Here is a 15,301-nt window from a genome sequence, read left to right as displayed (position 1 = left end):
CAGGATACCTGGGTGGCTCAGTCTGTTAAGTGGCTGCCTTTGGCTCAGGTCACGAAGCCAGGGTCCTAGGATTGAGTCCCACATCTGGTTCCTTGCTGGGCAGGGAGCCTGCTTCCCCCTCTCCCTCTGCCTGCTACTCTGCCTGCTTGTGCGCACGCGCTCTTTTTCTCTGTCAAATATATAAATAAAATCTTAAAAAAAAAAAAGATATTCTCTCTGCCTCTGCCCCTCCCCTACTCACATGCACTCTCTGAATAAATTAAATAAACAAACTAGTGCTAAATTAGAATGTGGGTTTTTTTCTCTGTGAAAAGGACAAAGTTTTCTTGGACTACTGGTTTGCTTTTGATAAGAGACTAAAAAATTCTTCTTCCTTTACCTTTGAAAGTAATCTGCCTAGAAAACAAAGATTTTATAATCTCAAAATAATTTCATATGTTTCATGTTGTTTTTATCAGGTCTTTTATTACTTAAGAACACTGAATTTTCCCTATTAGAACAACTAAGGTTATTATTTTATAATGATTTAATTTTTTGTATTTGCCCCCCAAGTCTTTAATTTATGGTTAATGGGGTAACTATTGATTCAAACACAGTAATCTATGATCCTACTTGATGGAGTGTTTTTTATTTTTTTAAAGACTTTATTTATTTGACATATGGAGATCGCAAGTAGGCAGACAGGCAAGCAGAGAGAGGAGGAAGCAGGCTCCCCGCCGAGCAGAGAGCCTGATGTGGGGCTTGATCCCAGGACCCTGGGATCATGACCTGAGCTGAAGGCAGAGGCTTTAACCTACTGAGTAACCCAGGCGCCCCTGATGGAGTGTTTTTTAATCTATGATATTTTTAATCAACTTCCCACAAATTAAACTCCAAATGAAGTATTTTTTACCTTGAGCTAAACTGAGGATTTTCTAGGGGTCCCTGGAAAACTGGAAAAGATCTGTATTCTCTCCTTATAAAAAGAGAGATTTTAAACTGATTAGGCTTATTTGGTATGTTAAATGACAGGAGAAGCATAGTCAAAATATTAAGCCTTCTTTATGTTGTATTTACACAGGTACGGATTTTAAGTGTTCTAAAAATTATATGAAATTCTTAGAAATCTGATATCCTGGTATAATGTTATCACTCATAATTCTACTTATTATCTTAAAATATTGTGTAACACAAAAATAACCAAATTTCCTTGTCAATTCCATTTTAAGGGACTCTTGTCAGATCCTTAACCACAGACATTTTTAAGTCTTGTCATTGAGAGATGTTGTTTTACTCTGATGCTTAAACGTTCCTGCAAAAGTGCTACATTTTCAAGGAGATTCATGGAAAGGATTTTGAGAAGTATAGGTTTCTTTTTTTAAGATTCTTTTTTTAAAGTAATCTCTATACCCATTGTGGGCTCAAACTTACAACCCCAAGATCAAGAGTTATATGCTCTACTGAGTCAGCCAGATGCCCTGACAAGTATAAGTTTCTGATAACTAAAATCATAAAACTGAACTGGGCAGGAATTTCCAGAACTATTAGAAAAAAACCATATTCAAAAATTAATAACATGGGGCGCCTGGGTGGCTCAGTGGGTTAAGCCGCTGCCTTCGGCTCGGGTCATGATCTCAGGGTCCTGGGATTGAGTCCCGCATCGGGCTCTCTGCTTGGCAGGGAGCCTGCTTCCTCCTCTCTCTCTCTGCTTTCTCCTTATATATTCTCTCTGCCTGTCTCTCTGCCTACTTGTGATCTCTCTCTGTCAAATAAATAAATAAAATCTTAAAAAAAAAATTTAATAACGTGGTGGTAGGGCATATGTGGCTCTCACAGCAGTGAGTCAAGCTCCGTGTTGGGCAAAGGGCTTACTTAAAAAACCAAAGAATTAATAACGGGAATGAATGAGGACAACTTATTTTTTATCATTTCTTATTTGAAATATTGCTGGTTCTTTAATATTTTTTATTTCCAGATTTTGTAAAACTTTTTACCTTAAACTATTTATGACTTACCACAGTTTGGTAAAGTATATCTTTGTAAATAAAGATGAAATTCTTGAGTATTTTTGTTTTTAAGTAGGCTCCATGACCAATGTGCGGCCCAAAGCAGGACTTGAACAAACGACCCTGACATCAAGACCTGAGCTGAGATCATGAGACGGCTGCTTTACCAACTTAGCCAACCCAGGCACCCCATGTGTATTATTTTCATAGTAATATAGTTAATTAATTACACAGCTTAAATAAAAATATATTCTCCTTATAACAAGACACAATTGGAAATATTGGCTATGTCACCAAGGCTTTGACTGAAATGGTTCTGGAAATAAAATCTGATGGCAAATCCATTAGAAGCTTTTGAGAGTTCAAAGATTCCTTATGAAAAGTTCCCGCAAAGCAGTCTTCAAAATAAATTAAATGGTCGGGCGCCTGGGTGGCTCAGTGGGTTAAGCCGCTGCCTTCGGCTCAGGTCATGATCTCAGGGTCCTGGGATCGAGTGAGTCCCGCATCGGGCTCTCTGCTCAGCGGGGAGCCTGCTTCCTCCTCTCTCTCTCTGCCTGCCTCTCTGCCTACTTGTGATCTCCCTCTGTCAAATAAATAAATAAAATCTTTAAAAAAAAAAATTAAATGGTCAATCACCATTCTCATTGTACTTATACAAACAATCAGGCCAAGTTTACTGTTAATATATTAGTTTTATTGTGATTATCTTTGGTTAAAAAAAAAAAGTTGAGTTCATTGTAGAGAGTAAGATAATGTGTGCATCTTTTAAATGTTAGATCTTGTCCTAAACTATTTTTTAGGTTTTGTTATATGCCTGTAAACTGGACTAGATCCTGAATTTTTCTAGTTTCCTCAAATACCTGGCTACAACTTTCCAAAGTAATATTTTTAATTTTCTCCCATCCTTGGAATCACTAAGTCCAAAGATAACCCTTGACTCTCCTTGGAAGGGGTTCTCCCATTTTCTCCTCACCACTAAATGGCAGACAAACTCCAAGGACTAGAACCTCAGCCATGTATTTCACAGCTTAAAATGGCTTTGCTTAACATCTACTCCCATTAAAAACATTGGAAACCTTCAAAACAAATTGAAGTAGAGAAGAAGGTGACACCAAATCAAGATGTTATACTTGAGCCAAAACCCTTTCTCTTTTTTTCTTTTAATTAACATATAATGTATTATTTGCCCCAGGGGTACAGGTCTGTGAATCATCAGGCTTACACACTTCACAGCACTCACCATAGCACATACCCTCCCCAAAGTCCATAAACCAACCACCTTCTCCCTCCCCCCTCCCCCAGGCAACCCTCAGTTTGTTTTGTGAGACTAAGAGTCTCTTATGTGAAACCCTCTCTTTTTGTCATCAAAAACTCTGATCTATATACTAGAGACCCCTTGGTTCATTTCCATGTCTTTTGTTGAAAACCTCAAAACTTGAAGAACTTTGCATCCAGGCTCTATATAAAGAAAGGGACACAGGCAAGGGTAAGCAGAATAAAAGTGCCTGTGTGCTCTATAATTAAAATATTACTGGCTTCCATGGCTGTCACCTTTCCAGTCTGGAGCCACAGATTAAGATGGGAATTACTGGGAGGCATTCAGGATTCACTTCCTTTGGCAGGACTCTACTTCCCTGGTCAACACCACCTGTTATGGATTACCACTTCTGAGGAAGTTGAAACTTAGTTACATAAGATCACTGAGAAAGCCACTTGGTGTAAAAAGGTGATTCCTTCCATGGAGTCTTGAACTTAATCAATTTTGATTGGTTTGGGTCTTGGAGACCATGGTCTGAAAATCCAATTGAAATGCTGGGAATTATCTAGCTTATTATAATCATAGTAGCCTCCCTGGCATGCCATATTCTTCAAGGCTTTAAATAAATGCATGCTGTAGCCTCTACCCACTGAAGCAAATGTTCTCCCTAAGACTGAAACATCAAAAAGGAACAAAAAGAATGACCAACTTAAAAATTACAAACCTGAAGTTGGGGTCTGTCAAAGGGATCAAGACCTATATATACACCACACAAAGGATCAATAAAAGCTGTGAGTATTTCAAAGTGGTAGCTGGAAGTAATGCTAATGCCTTAAATTTTAATCGTATCTCTCAGTTAAGCTAGGAGTCTAATTCTAACTGGGGTGGGGCGGGGGGGGGGGGGGGGGGGGGATTGTTAAAAAAAAAAAAAAAAAAGGTCCCAAATGGAGTCACTTGTGCTAAGCCTCACATCAACAATGCAAGACTTCATATGTAACCTAACTGTAGTGTCAAGCTCTTCCAGAAATGTAATCTTAAACTAGTCAATCCTAGAATTTCCTAGTCAGCAACAATGAGGCAATCCACCTAACAGACCCCTTCTGTCCCCAAGAAAGATGAGGTGATCTGTGCCTTCCTTGTCTCTATCCCTTCTGCCAATAAAAGTCTTCTATTTTGGGGGTGCCTGGCTGGCTCTGTTAGTAGAGAATGTGACTGACTTTTGATCCCAGGATTGTGAGTTCAAGTGCCATGGTGGGTGTAGAGACGACTTAAAAATAAAATTAAAAACAAACAAAAAATCCAAATCTTCATTTTGCATAGTTCTTTTTTTTTTTTTTAAGATTCTATTTATTTATTTGTCAGAGAGAGAGCGAGCGAGAGCGAGCACAGGCAGACGGAGGGGAAGGCAGAGTCAGAGGGAGAAGCAGGCTCCCTGCGGAGCAAGGAGCCTGATGTGGGACTGGATCCCAGGACGCCGGGATCATGACCTGAGCCGAAGGCAGCTGCTTAACCAACTGAGCCACCCAGGCGTCCCTGCATAGTTCTTTAGAGCTCCTTTCTATTAGCTAGATGTGATCCTACTTGATTCATAAATCACTAAATAAAGCCAATTTGATTGTTTGATTTATTAACAAAACTATGCAAATGCCATCAATAAATAGTACAATTGTTGAGTCTTGCATATATAGAAGAAAACATTAAAATCTCATGTGACTGAAAAAGTAATTATGACATTTCAGGGGTGCCTGGGTGGCTCAGTCTGTTAAGGGTTTGCTTTCAGTTCAGATCATGATCCTAGATCCTGGAATTGAGCCCTTCCCTGCATTGGGCTCCCTGCTCAGCAGGGAGTATGCTTCTCCCTCTCCCTCTGCTGTGCTCTCTCACTCTCTCAAATAAATAAAACTTAAAAAAAAGAGAGAGAGACAGAGAGTAATCATGACACTTCAAACACTGAGTATGGACACCTAAAAATTCTGCCTGTATATTATTTTGCCAAATAAAATATAATTCTACTAAATTATCATTCTACTAGAGTTCTACTAAAATAATTCTATTTTGGGGGCGCGTGGGTGGGTCAGTGGGTTAAAGCCTCTGCCTTCAGCTCAGGTCACGGTCCCAGGATCCTGGGATCGAGCCTCACGTCGGGCTCTCTGCTCTGTGGAGAGCCTGCTTCCTCCTCTCTCTGCCTGCCTTCCTGCCTACTTGTGATCTCTATCTCTGTCAAATAAATAAATAAAATCTAAAAAAAAAAAAAAAAATCTATTTTTTAAAAGATTTTCATTTATTTGAGAGAGAGAGCACAAGCAAGCAAGCACATGTTGGGGGAGAGGGAAAGGGAGAAGCAGACTCTCTGCTGAGCAGGAAGCCTAACACGGGGCTCAATCCCAGTACCCTGGGACTATGACCTGAGCGGAAGGCTGGGCCTGAACCAACTAAGCCACCCAGGAGCCCCTACAGTTCTATTTAAATTGCAGCATGGCAGACATTTTTAACAAAAACTCTCCCACGTACTTAGATAAGATGTTAAATATCATGCTTTTCTACCATTAGACATAATTTAAACAGATAACCACTTTCAACTACAGACTGGATATAAAGTGTTCAAGGAGTCTCAACAAGACTGATCATTTTCTAGCTTATCTGGCTATTTTCTCTAGTAAGAACAACTTTAATTCAGCTAGAGGTAGTTCTGCTATTTAACATTTGAGTTTTATTCCACCACAGAGATTTAGGTCACTGACTTATTTCATTGGTGCCACAGAATTTATAACCACTTTATTCCAATGCACTGTAAATTTGTTAATCACAAGATCACAGGAACTTACAAGTTTCCCTCAAAATAGCTAATTTCTAAACTCTTCTCCTTAAAAACAAAGATGAAAAAATAAATAAAAAAGTGTCATTAAATTATTAACACTATTCACACATTGTATCTAAAACTAATATGCATCATCTGGGGCCATGCTAACAGTGCTCACACTGTCAGCCATTTCATTCAATAAACAGTACTCTGAAAAGACTGTTTCTAGGATTTATTGTGCTGGGCCCCACTTAACATGAATACTAACATATATATATATATATATATATATATATATATATATATATGTAAATGTAATACATTGTCTATCATTGAACATGATACCTACACATATGGCCTCAAAAAGTATACTATATAAGAAAAAATTTACACTTCAATATATTTACAAGGAAAATCTAGAAAGAGCAGAAAACAATATTCAAATTAAATCAAAGTACTCACGTTGATGCCCAACCCATCAAAGGATTTTCCCATCGCTCCCTGGTATCAAACTCCATCTTCCATTTCTTTGTGTTATTTACTCCAGACTGCATGTTATTGCGAGCAGGAACAAAGATCCTGACTTTTCTAGTTTTGATGTGTTCTTCTGGAACACCAGTTAAAGTGGTAATATCCTACAGAAAAACAAGCAAACACATTTCCAACAGCCCATATGCACTCTGATGTACGTTTTACTGCTTTGTATACCCATGCAATTCTGTTCAGATTTATAAACTAGGGTTTTTGGCTTTCTGACTTCACTACTCTACTGTTTTACCCTATAATTTGCTATTTTGATATATGGAAAAGGTATATTGGGAGGAGTGTTAGGGTACAGGGGGAAAGGGTTCATGAAAAAAATTTAGGTCCCTTCTGTCCAACAAAGCATTGGCAATTTCTAAAGAGTCTGCTGGTAGAAGAGCCTGTCATCAGTAGACTCTTATTACATGAGCTGGTGTAACTAGTAAGGAGAGAAAAAAATGTGAATGGATATTAAAAGTAAGGACATTTTAAAAATCAGTAATTTTTAAATAGAAAAAAAATCTATTACCAGTGATTTCAGTGTCAAACTGCTTACAACAAGGCATTTTCTTTAAGGAAGGCCTTAGCCTTTTGGTAAACAAAATCAATTAACAACTTTAATTAGCATTTTATCTCCCTTTGGTGAAATCTAAGGAAAAGAAAATTTCATTTCAATTTCATTTTCAAACTCAATTCCAATGAATTTCTTTTTCAAATCTATTTTGAAAAAGTAAACCAAAAAGTTACAACATTTTTGCAGAAATGTGAAATGAAAACAATGGTAACTTTGACTTTTTTAAAAATAATTTTTACCCAGTAACAAATGCTCAACTGATAAATGCACATAATTTTGATGCCTCAGATTAGACCTATTTATCAAATATAGTAAAAATTAGGAAACAAAAGAGTGAAGTTAATTCAGAGTTTAAGTCTCCATTCAGTAATGGTAGTAATACCATTATTTGATTATTTGATTACCATTTTGATACCAATGGTAATCAAAGTAAGATCATTATAACATCATGATTCATTTACTAAAGTAAATTTTAAATAACTGGTTAAAAATAAGAGTTAACATGAAAATGATACCAAATTTGCGAAAACCAGGAAATTTTGTGAATTTCAATTTCATTGTAATATATCTGCTAAAGAAGACGAATGTTTATTTATAGTTCCATTCTAAATGATATGGACCAAATAATTAGTGTTAACACTTGGTGCTGCGGTACGTATTGGGAAAATACTAAATGTATTTCTGACTGCACTAGTCTTCCTACTCACAGATTTTACAAAATTGTTTAAGTTATTTTAACTGGCTTCCAATCAATCTTCTGCTTAACACAATACCTTTCTACTTGTACCAATAATTAATTAGGTGTGGTTACTTTGTCACAGCTTGTCTGTTTGGAGAAACAACCAAAACAATCCATACAAGTATTTATACAAATATGCATTTCCAGTATGCACCTACATTTTTAAAGTTTCTTTACGTACAGGATAAAATAAAAGCAAAAAGTACAACTGGTTCATAATTTTTAAATGTATGAATATAACTTTTAACTGATAAGTTTTAATTGTCAAGTTCAATTTCAAAGAAATTTCAGGTATGATGATATTTGATGACTTTCTGAAGCATATTTCTCTACTCAAGAGCTGAAAGAGACTCCTGGGAAGTCCTCAAAAACCCATCATATAAACTTATTTTTTAATATTATATATCTTTATATTAAAGTCATATTTTCTCTGCTAGAGCTGAAGTGGCTTATAAACAAACAATGTAAGTGTGTTACAAAATTACAGGGTAAGGCATCTTTTCCAAATTCCACAGCAAACCCTCCATGCTCAGTTCATAAAAACTACAGCTATAAATTAGCTCCTCTTTAAGACTTACAGGAAAGGAAATGTATTAAAACTCAACACTAGTTCAGGAAGATGAGATTATAGGAAACATTTACTTTTTCTTTATAACCTCCTATATTTTGATAAATAAATGCCAAAATGATTTAAAAAAAAAACTTTTTAAAAAGGAAATAGCATTTCTTGATTTGTACTATTAACCTAGAAAAGGATAATTTTTTTTTCTTTCTTTTTCTTTCTTTTTTTTTTTTTTTAAAAAGGACAGAAAACCTCTCTTAGTGGCTATAAAATGTTGCTAAGCTCTTTTTATTTTGAACTATCAGGGCTTCCATGGCTTCTCAAAGTATGGCATTTTTTTTTTAATTGATATCATTCCCCAATTTAAAGTTGGCACTGGCACAAATAAGTTCCTGAATTTTGAAGCCTAAGTTGTCCTGACACAGAATCCCTGTTTTTGCCTGCAGAAGACATGTAAGGTACTGCAGCGGAGTTGAGCTGCTGCCAAAGACTGAGGATGAAAAGGCTTGGCATCTCTCACATACTTGACACCTAAAGGGCACAGAAGCTCTAAAATTCCTAGTCCCTGTAGGCACACTCTTAGTCTAGACAAACTGATTTCTCACACTTTTAAAATGCATTACGACACTATTGTTATCATTTCATCCACACAGCTTCAGCTAGTGACAGAAGAACCTGTCCTTTAAGCCACATTTCAATGGGCTAAAAGCTCCCACTCCAAGATTCCATTAAAACAATGTAATACTTGAAAAGAACTATGAAGCACTATGTTGAAATCTTTACTTGTGTTTTGAATTCTTTGTTCTCCCTCAAAATCAATAAATAAAACATCTGCAAACTAAACAATATTGAACCAAAGACATTATCTCTAGATTCTATGTTGGTATTGCAATACAGATCACCTGTGGTTTTTTAAAAAACCCACTTATAAAAGATACAAATGCTCTGAAGATGTCAATACTGCCTTTTATAGATTTCTCATTTTATTGGTAAAATATTTATAAATAACAATTCATAATTTTCTATGACTACAAAAAAGCTAAATCACATTGGATGAGTAACAAGTCTTGAAGTTTGTACCTGAAGAAACTCAAGACTCACTAGCTAATAATTACCTATAAATTCTAATAAATCAAGTTACCCTTCAGATAATACACACTAATTTCTGAATTTTAAAACTTTTACTTTTAAATAGATGAGTCAAACATAAAACCTATATTCCAAATATTAAAGAATACCACTATCTTAAGTTTCACAAACACAATCTTAGGTACAATAATGCAATTTTAAGAAACAATAATTAATGATTTGCAGACTGAAGGGCATTCAGGTATTTGCTACTGAAAGGATGAATATCATAATTCTGAGGTTCCACTCTTTCAGCACCCATCTCTTCCACAATTTTAAATTCTGGAAGAGCTTACATCTGACTTTCTAGTTCAGAAGTCTAGTTAAATGGAGGAGGAATTTTAAAAATCATTAATAAAGTATATGCCAGCACATGAAAATCAACTTTATTCTTTCAAATACCGATTTCCATTATAAAATATTAGTTTTCCATATAAAAACTGTATGATTCGGTTATCAACTGTCCCCATTTATGTTGTGTGAATTCAACTTTTTTTTTTTTTTTTTTAAACAAAGGAAGCAGGGAACAAGCAATGGGAAGTTGGTGTCAAAATGCAGAAAAACCTCCCAGCAAGCTTCTTGCAACCACCCAGGATTTAGAGTCTTGCTGGTCGCTCTCTTTTCAATACCAGAATTTCACACATTTCAATGACTATTATGACTTCAAAGAATCAAATTTTCATCATTGTCCGTCATCTGCCGGTTGATTTGTATAAAGGAGTTCTTCTGCATGCACTCCAAACAAAAGCCTCCTTACTTTTGTGGCTATATATCAAGTTTAAAAGTTTTGTTTGTGACAGTTGTGTCTTTGGTAAATTAGGGTAACACTGAAGGAGTGCAGCTGCTCTGCAGGAACCTCCTTTTTGGCACCATTTCACTTAAATAAAAACTGAATAATTAGCTTCTGCCTTTATTAAACCACAAAAATGCCACTGGCCTTAGTAATTACTTCCAGTTGCCCCACCCACTTAACCTTAATAGTTTACACTTGTCATAAAGAGAAATAAACGAAAAAAGGTTTTCACCACTTTGGGGGAATTTTTGATAGATCTCCCAGTACATCCAGAAGAGCCAAAATTTTAACCAGGCTTTTTGGTAATAAGTTCACTAAATTGCATGTATGGATCAATGTTGAAAAGTTTTAAGGCAGAACATACTGGAATATTAAGTACAAATACTGTTACAGGAACTTCTACTGCAAGCTTTTAGTTACCAATTATGTATTTAAATTTATTCCAGGGCTAAAACGCGTCTAAATTTGAAGATTGCATTTATATTCTACTTCAACCACGAAAGATTTTAAAAAGAAAATAATTTTAGATCTGTAATAAAAACTTCTTTTCAAGTACCCTACAGATACTTAGTACAAGAAAACTCATTAAATGGTCTCACAAATAATGAAGGACATTTTACAAAATAAATTTTACAATTTGAAAAATAGAGTGGACAGAATAACCAAATGTATTTACTTATCAGGGAAGAACTTTAAGCACTTCTAAAAAGTCAGGGGCCGTAAAAATTCAGATACAAATAAAAACTGCAAAACTACATTGATGTGGGAATCCAACCAGGTGATGAAACCAGTGTTGGAATGTAACATTACACTTTGCATAGTAGGCAAGGCTATCAGGAAACCAAAAGTTAAGTTTTAAATAAAATGTTTAGATACAAATAGCAACATGCAAATGACTGCAAAACATAAAACAAGTAAAAAACTAAGAATTAGAGAAGTTTCTCAATCTCAAACTATTTTCATTACTCCTAGATTCTTCTGAGCAGGAGCAATGGTTAAAAGAAAAGGGCTAAGTAAGTCAAATTAGGTTAGGAGAATCCCAACCCACAACTGTGGACAAATTAATGAACTTTTCTTAATTCACCATTTTTTTTCTTAATTCACCATCTATATAATCAACTAAATGAGGTAAAATGATGACTAACGTATGTAAAATGTTTATCTTACACAATAAAAAGAATGTATCTCATTTATTCAACACCATTTTTCAGCACCTACTATGTATTACTTACTGGACACAATGCTCAAAACAGTACAAACATCATCTCTATTTTCATGAAAATTAATATTGAACTTTGTAAAAAGGACAGGGTGAATAATATAAAACTGGTGTTAAGACACAGAAAATCTCCTATCTTCCTTGAAAACTGAGTTACTAATCAAAATACAACAAAGGGTTTTATAATTAGAGTCAGTAAGTTGCTTCAAGTCTGGAGAGAAAAATATACTTTTTATAGAGCTGAATGTCCCATTTATTTTATACATCAAAAACACTGAGTAAAATATATGTTAAATTGGCTTTATTAAGTATGAAAACACACGGGGAAGCCTATGACATTCATGAAACTGAAAGAATAAGATATAATTTACGCTTATTTGTTTCAACTCCAAATCAAAGATCCTACTATGCCAAGTTAATTACGCCAGGGGATGCAGAGCATATAAAGACAAAATTTTTATTCCTGCTAAGTTTATAATTTGTGAACCCATGATGCGGGTGATGTGTGGGAGAAATAACTAAATAATCATACTGTGAAATACAATACCGGTTAAGAGCAAGGAAGTATAATTCAGATAAATCTGGACGAGATTTATCTGAATCTGGAGGAATCTCAGGCACTGTCTGCTACCTGTGCAGTACTAACAAGCTGTTTAAGCTCTCTGTATGTCAATTTCCTACTTTAAAAACTGTATCACAAAGCCTATGTCACAGCACTGTTTGAAAGGATTAAATCAGGTTTTAAAGGTAAAAAGGTATCAGAAAATACCTGACCAAAGAGGGACACAGAAGATGACTCCTTCAGGATACCTATGATTTCACTGATACTGGTGAACAATGTAACAATATTAAAGAGAAAGTTATTAAAATATATCCACATACTTACTAGCAACTGTTTTCTTAACTGTTTTACCTACCAACAATTATCTATATACATATCCATTTTACATAGTTATAATATTTTGCGCTGGTTATCATATCACTACCTTTTTAAACATGTAGTTACCCAGAGTTCATATTTGTTTTCATGACCTCATTAAAAATCTATGAAGTTGATACGTCACAATGTCTTAGCCAATTTTGTCAGTCAGCCCTCTTGCTGAACTACAGACATCAACAGTTAACCAGAAATAGACAAGACCACTTAACTCATTTTCTAACTAAAACTTACTGTGCTTATTTCTTACTGCATTTTCTTCAGGTGTTGACAAAGATATTTTGTAATGACTGGAACATTCCAACCACCGGACAAGAAAACCCCAGATTAGCAATGGGAATACCTAGAAGAGCACACCCCACACATCCCATCCCCAACCCATATAGGATCATGGGCTAAACACATACTGACTGCTACCCATGACCAGACACTCTCTGCTTGCTTTCTTGTCTGGAACCCCACCACCAAACTCCTCCTATAAAACTCTAGATATCCATTTTGCCAGCTGAGAGGTAGGCTGTTAAGGCTTGAGCCTGCCACTTCCAAAGGCTACAGGCACCTGAATTAAATTTCTCCCTTTCTCTTTTCCAAAACCTTGTCTCTTAAGTTATGGGCTTCTCTTGCAAATGATTTTTTTCAGAAGTAGTGCTGGCAAACACAGCCAGAAGCTAGGCTTCTGATTTGTCCAGCCCCCTCAGGAATCCCTGGGACAGAGCAGTTGGCGATGCAGTGTACAGGGACTCGCCCATTTATTTCCTAAGTTCGTGGCTATGATAAATCAATCTGCAACAATTCCTTATTACTGAAAAATCAAATTGTTTCATTATTTCTGCCTTTCAAGTATACTGCAATGAAAACCCCAGTAAATTAATTCCTTTAATTGTCACTGAGGATAGAATTGATGAAGTGAAGGTTCTAAGAATTTTCATGCTCCCTGAAATGTTATCAAATTGCTTTCCAAAACTGTGGCCAAATTTTATATTGCCACCAACAAGGTAGGCCAACTTCCACTTATTCTCTTAAGGCACAGAAACTGTATTTCTGTGTATATATTAATATATAATATATATTTATTATTGTATATATTATTATATATGTACACATATAAATATGTAACATATTATTTATATATTAAATATTATACAATCATATATAAACCTGTGTATATATTAATCAGCTTAAATTTATTTAGTGTCTTTTCACAGAAAACTATAAAGGAGAGGATGAGTTTGGTGTCTGACTCATAAAAACATACCAAAAAATTAACAAAATTTCCTCAAAATTAACCCAAATGATATTATGTTACTTTGTAAGAGCAGCTACCAGAAGAAACCAGAATAAGAAGGTAACACTTGCCCAAAATCTAATTAACTGCCCCAAATATAACTCATACAAACATACAATCTCTTTCTAAATGTAGGGACCAACAGCAAGTGACCTCAAGATGGGCCAATTTGGCATGAACATTATTTTGAATTAAAAGCCATCAAAACTCAGCAGATTTAGGAAAAGCTCTTTACCTCCCCCTTAACTGCCTACTTATACCAGAAAGAGAGCTATTAACAGATTCCTCTTCACCTAAGAAACTTACCTATAAAATGAGGGAACTTTGGGGGTTTTTATAAAACATCTCTTCTTAGTTTACTGCTAATGGTCTTTCTCCCCTTTGTATCCTCAGACTTCCTACCCTCTCCTTAGCTCATAAAAGCATCATATTGCTCAACTGTCTTTGGAACTCCATGTCATGTGAATTGCCATGTATACCCTATTAAATTTGGTTTTCTCCTGTTAATCTGTCTTACATCAACTTGATTCTTAGTTCATCTAGAAGGACCCTGAAGGGCAGAATAAATTCTTCCTCAACATGATAGTATAAGGATTGCAAATATTTTCAGATTTGTATTGTACATAGTTCTATTCTGTAGTACAAAATTTGACATATGGCATAGGCAAATCAAGTCTACTAAGCTGCTATTTTATGGCAGAATACTAAAATTTTTTTCAAAATGCTACAATTTTAGAGGTGCCTGGGTGGCTCAGTAATTAAGCATCTGCCTCGGCTCAAGTCATGATCTCAGGGTGCTGGGATAGAGCCCCCCCCCTCCGCCCCCAATGGGGCTTCCTGCTCAGCGGGAGGCCTGCTTCTCCCTCTCCTAATTTCCCTGCTTGGGTTCCCTCTCTCACTGTGTCTCTCTGTCAAATAAATAAAATAAATAAAAATCTCTTTTAAAAAATGCTACAATTTTTAAAAATTGATGTGGAAATAAACTTCTCTCCCTTAAATCAGGAAAATCCATTGGAACATATCAATCACTTTTATAAGGAAACACCTGAAGCAATCTTTGTTCTCTACTAACTTTGAAACAACTGAAAGTTACTAAAAATATCATGCTTTACAAATAAATGATCAATACTGCCTCAGTGAAGACCAATATGCTTCACTGAAGCTTTCTGAAGGTTAGTAAGCTAATATTTTTTTTAATTGACAAGAAGAAACTTATAATAAAATGATCTTTTTGATTATTAAAAAGACTTTATTTTTTAATCCAATGCTCCAGAAGATTTTGAATTTTTAAATCACTAAGAAATGCAGCTATATCAGGCATGTAGAAACTTTTTAAGAAACTGAAATAAAAGGACAAGAAAGTGTAGCCACTATACACTTGGAACTCACATAATGCATTACAGTTTGTAAAGATTTGATTTGTTAATCAAATAGTACTTCTCATACCCTGGTAACAAATTAAAAGGCTGATATACACACAATATACATTAAGAATTATT

General features: G+C 35.3%; 1 protein-coding gene across 2 annotated transcripts in view; it reads right to left on the bottom strand.

Moving 5' to 3' along the window:
- Positions 1 to 15,301, bottom strand: part of NDUFS4 (NADH:ubiquinone oxidoreductase subunit S4) — a 114,381-nt gene that overhangs the window by 34,178 nt on the left and 64,902 nt on the right. For both annotated transcript variants that reach the window (XM_059417112.1, XM_059417111.1), the window contains exon 3: positions 6,506 to 6,678. In XM_059417112.1, coding sequence (XP_059273095.1) covers positions 6,506 to 6,678 — 173 coding nt within the window. The remainder of the gene's footprint in view (positions 1 to 6,505; positions 6,679 to 15,301) is intronic.

The sequence above is a fragment of the Mustela nigripes genome, chromosome 12, assembly GCF_022355385.1.
Source record: "Mustela nigripes isolate SB6536 chromosome 12, MUSNIG.SB6536, whole genome shotgun sequence".
Lineage (NCBI taxonomy): Eukaryota > Metazoa > Chordata > Mammalia > Carnivora > Mustelidae > Mustela > Mustela nigripes.
This window is presented reverse-complemented; position numbering and strand designations above follow the sequence as displayed.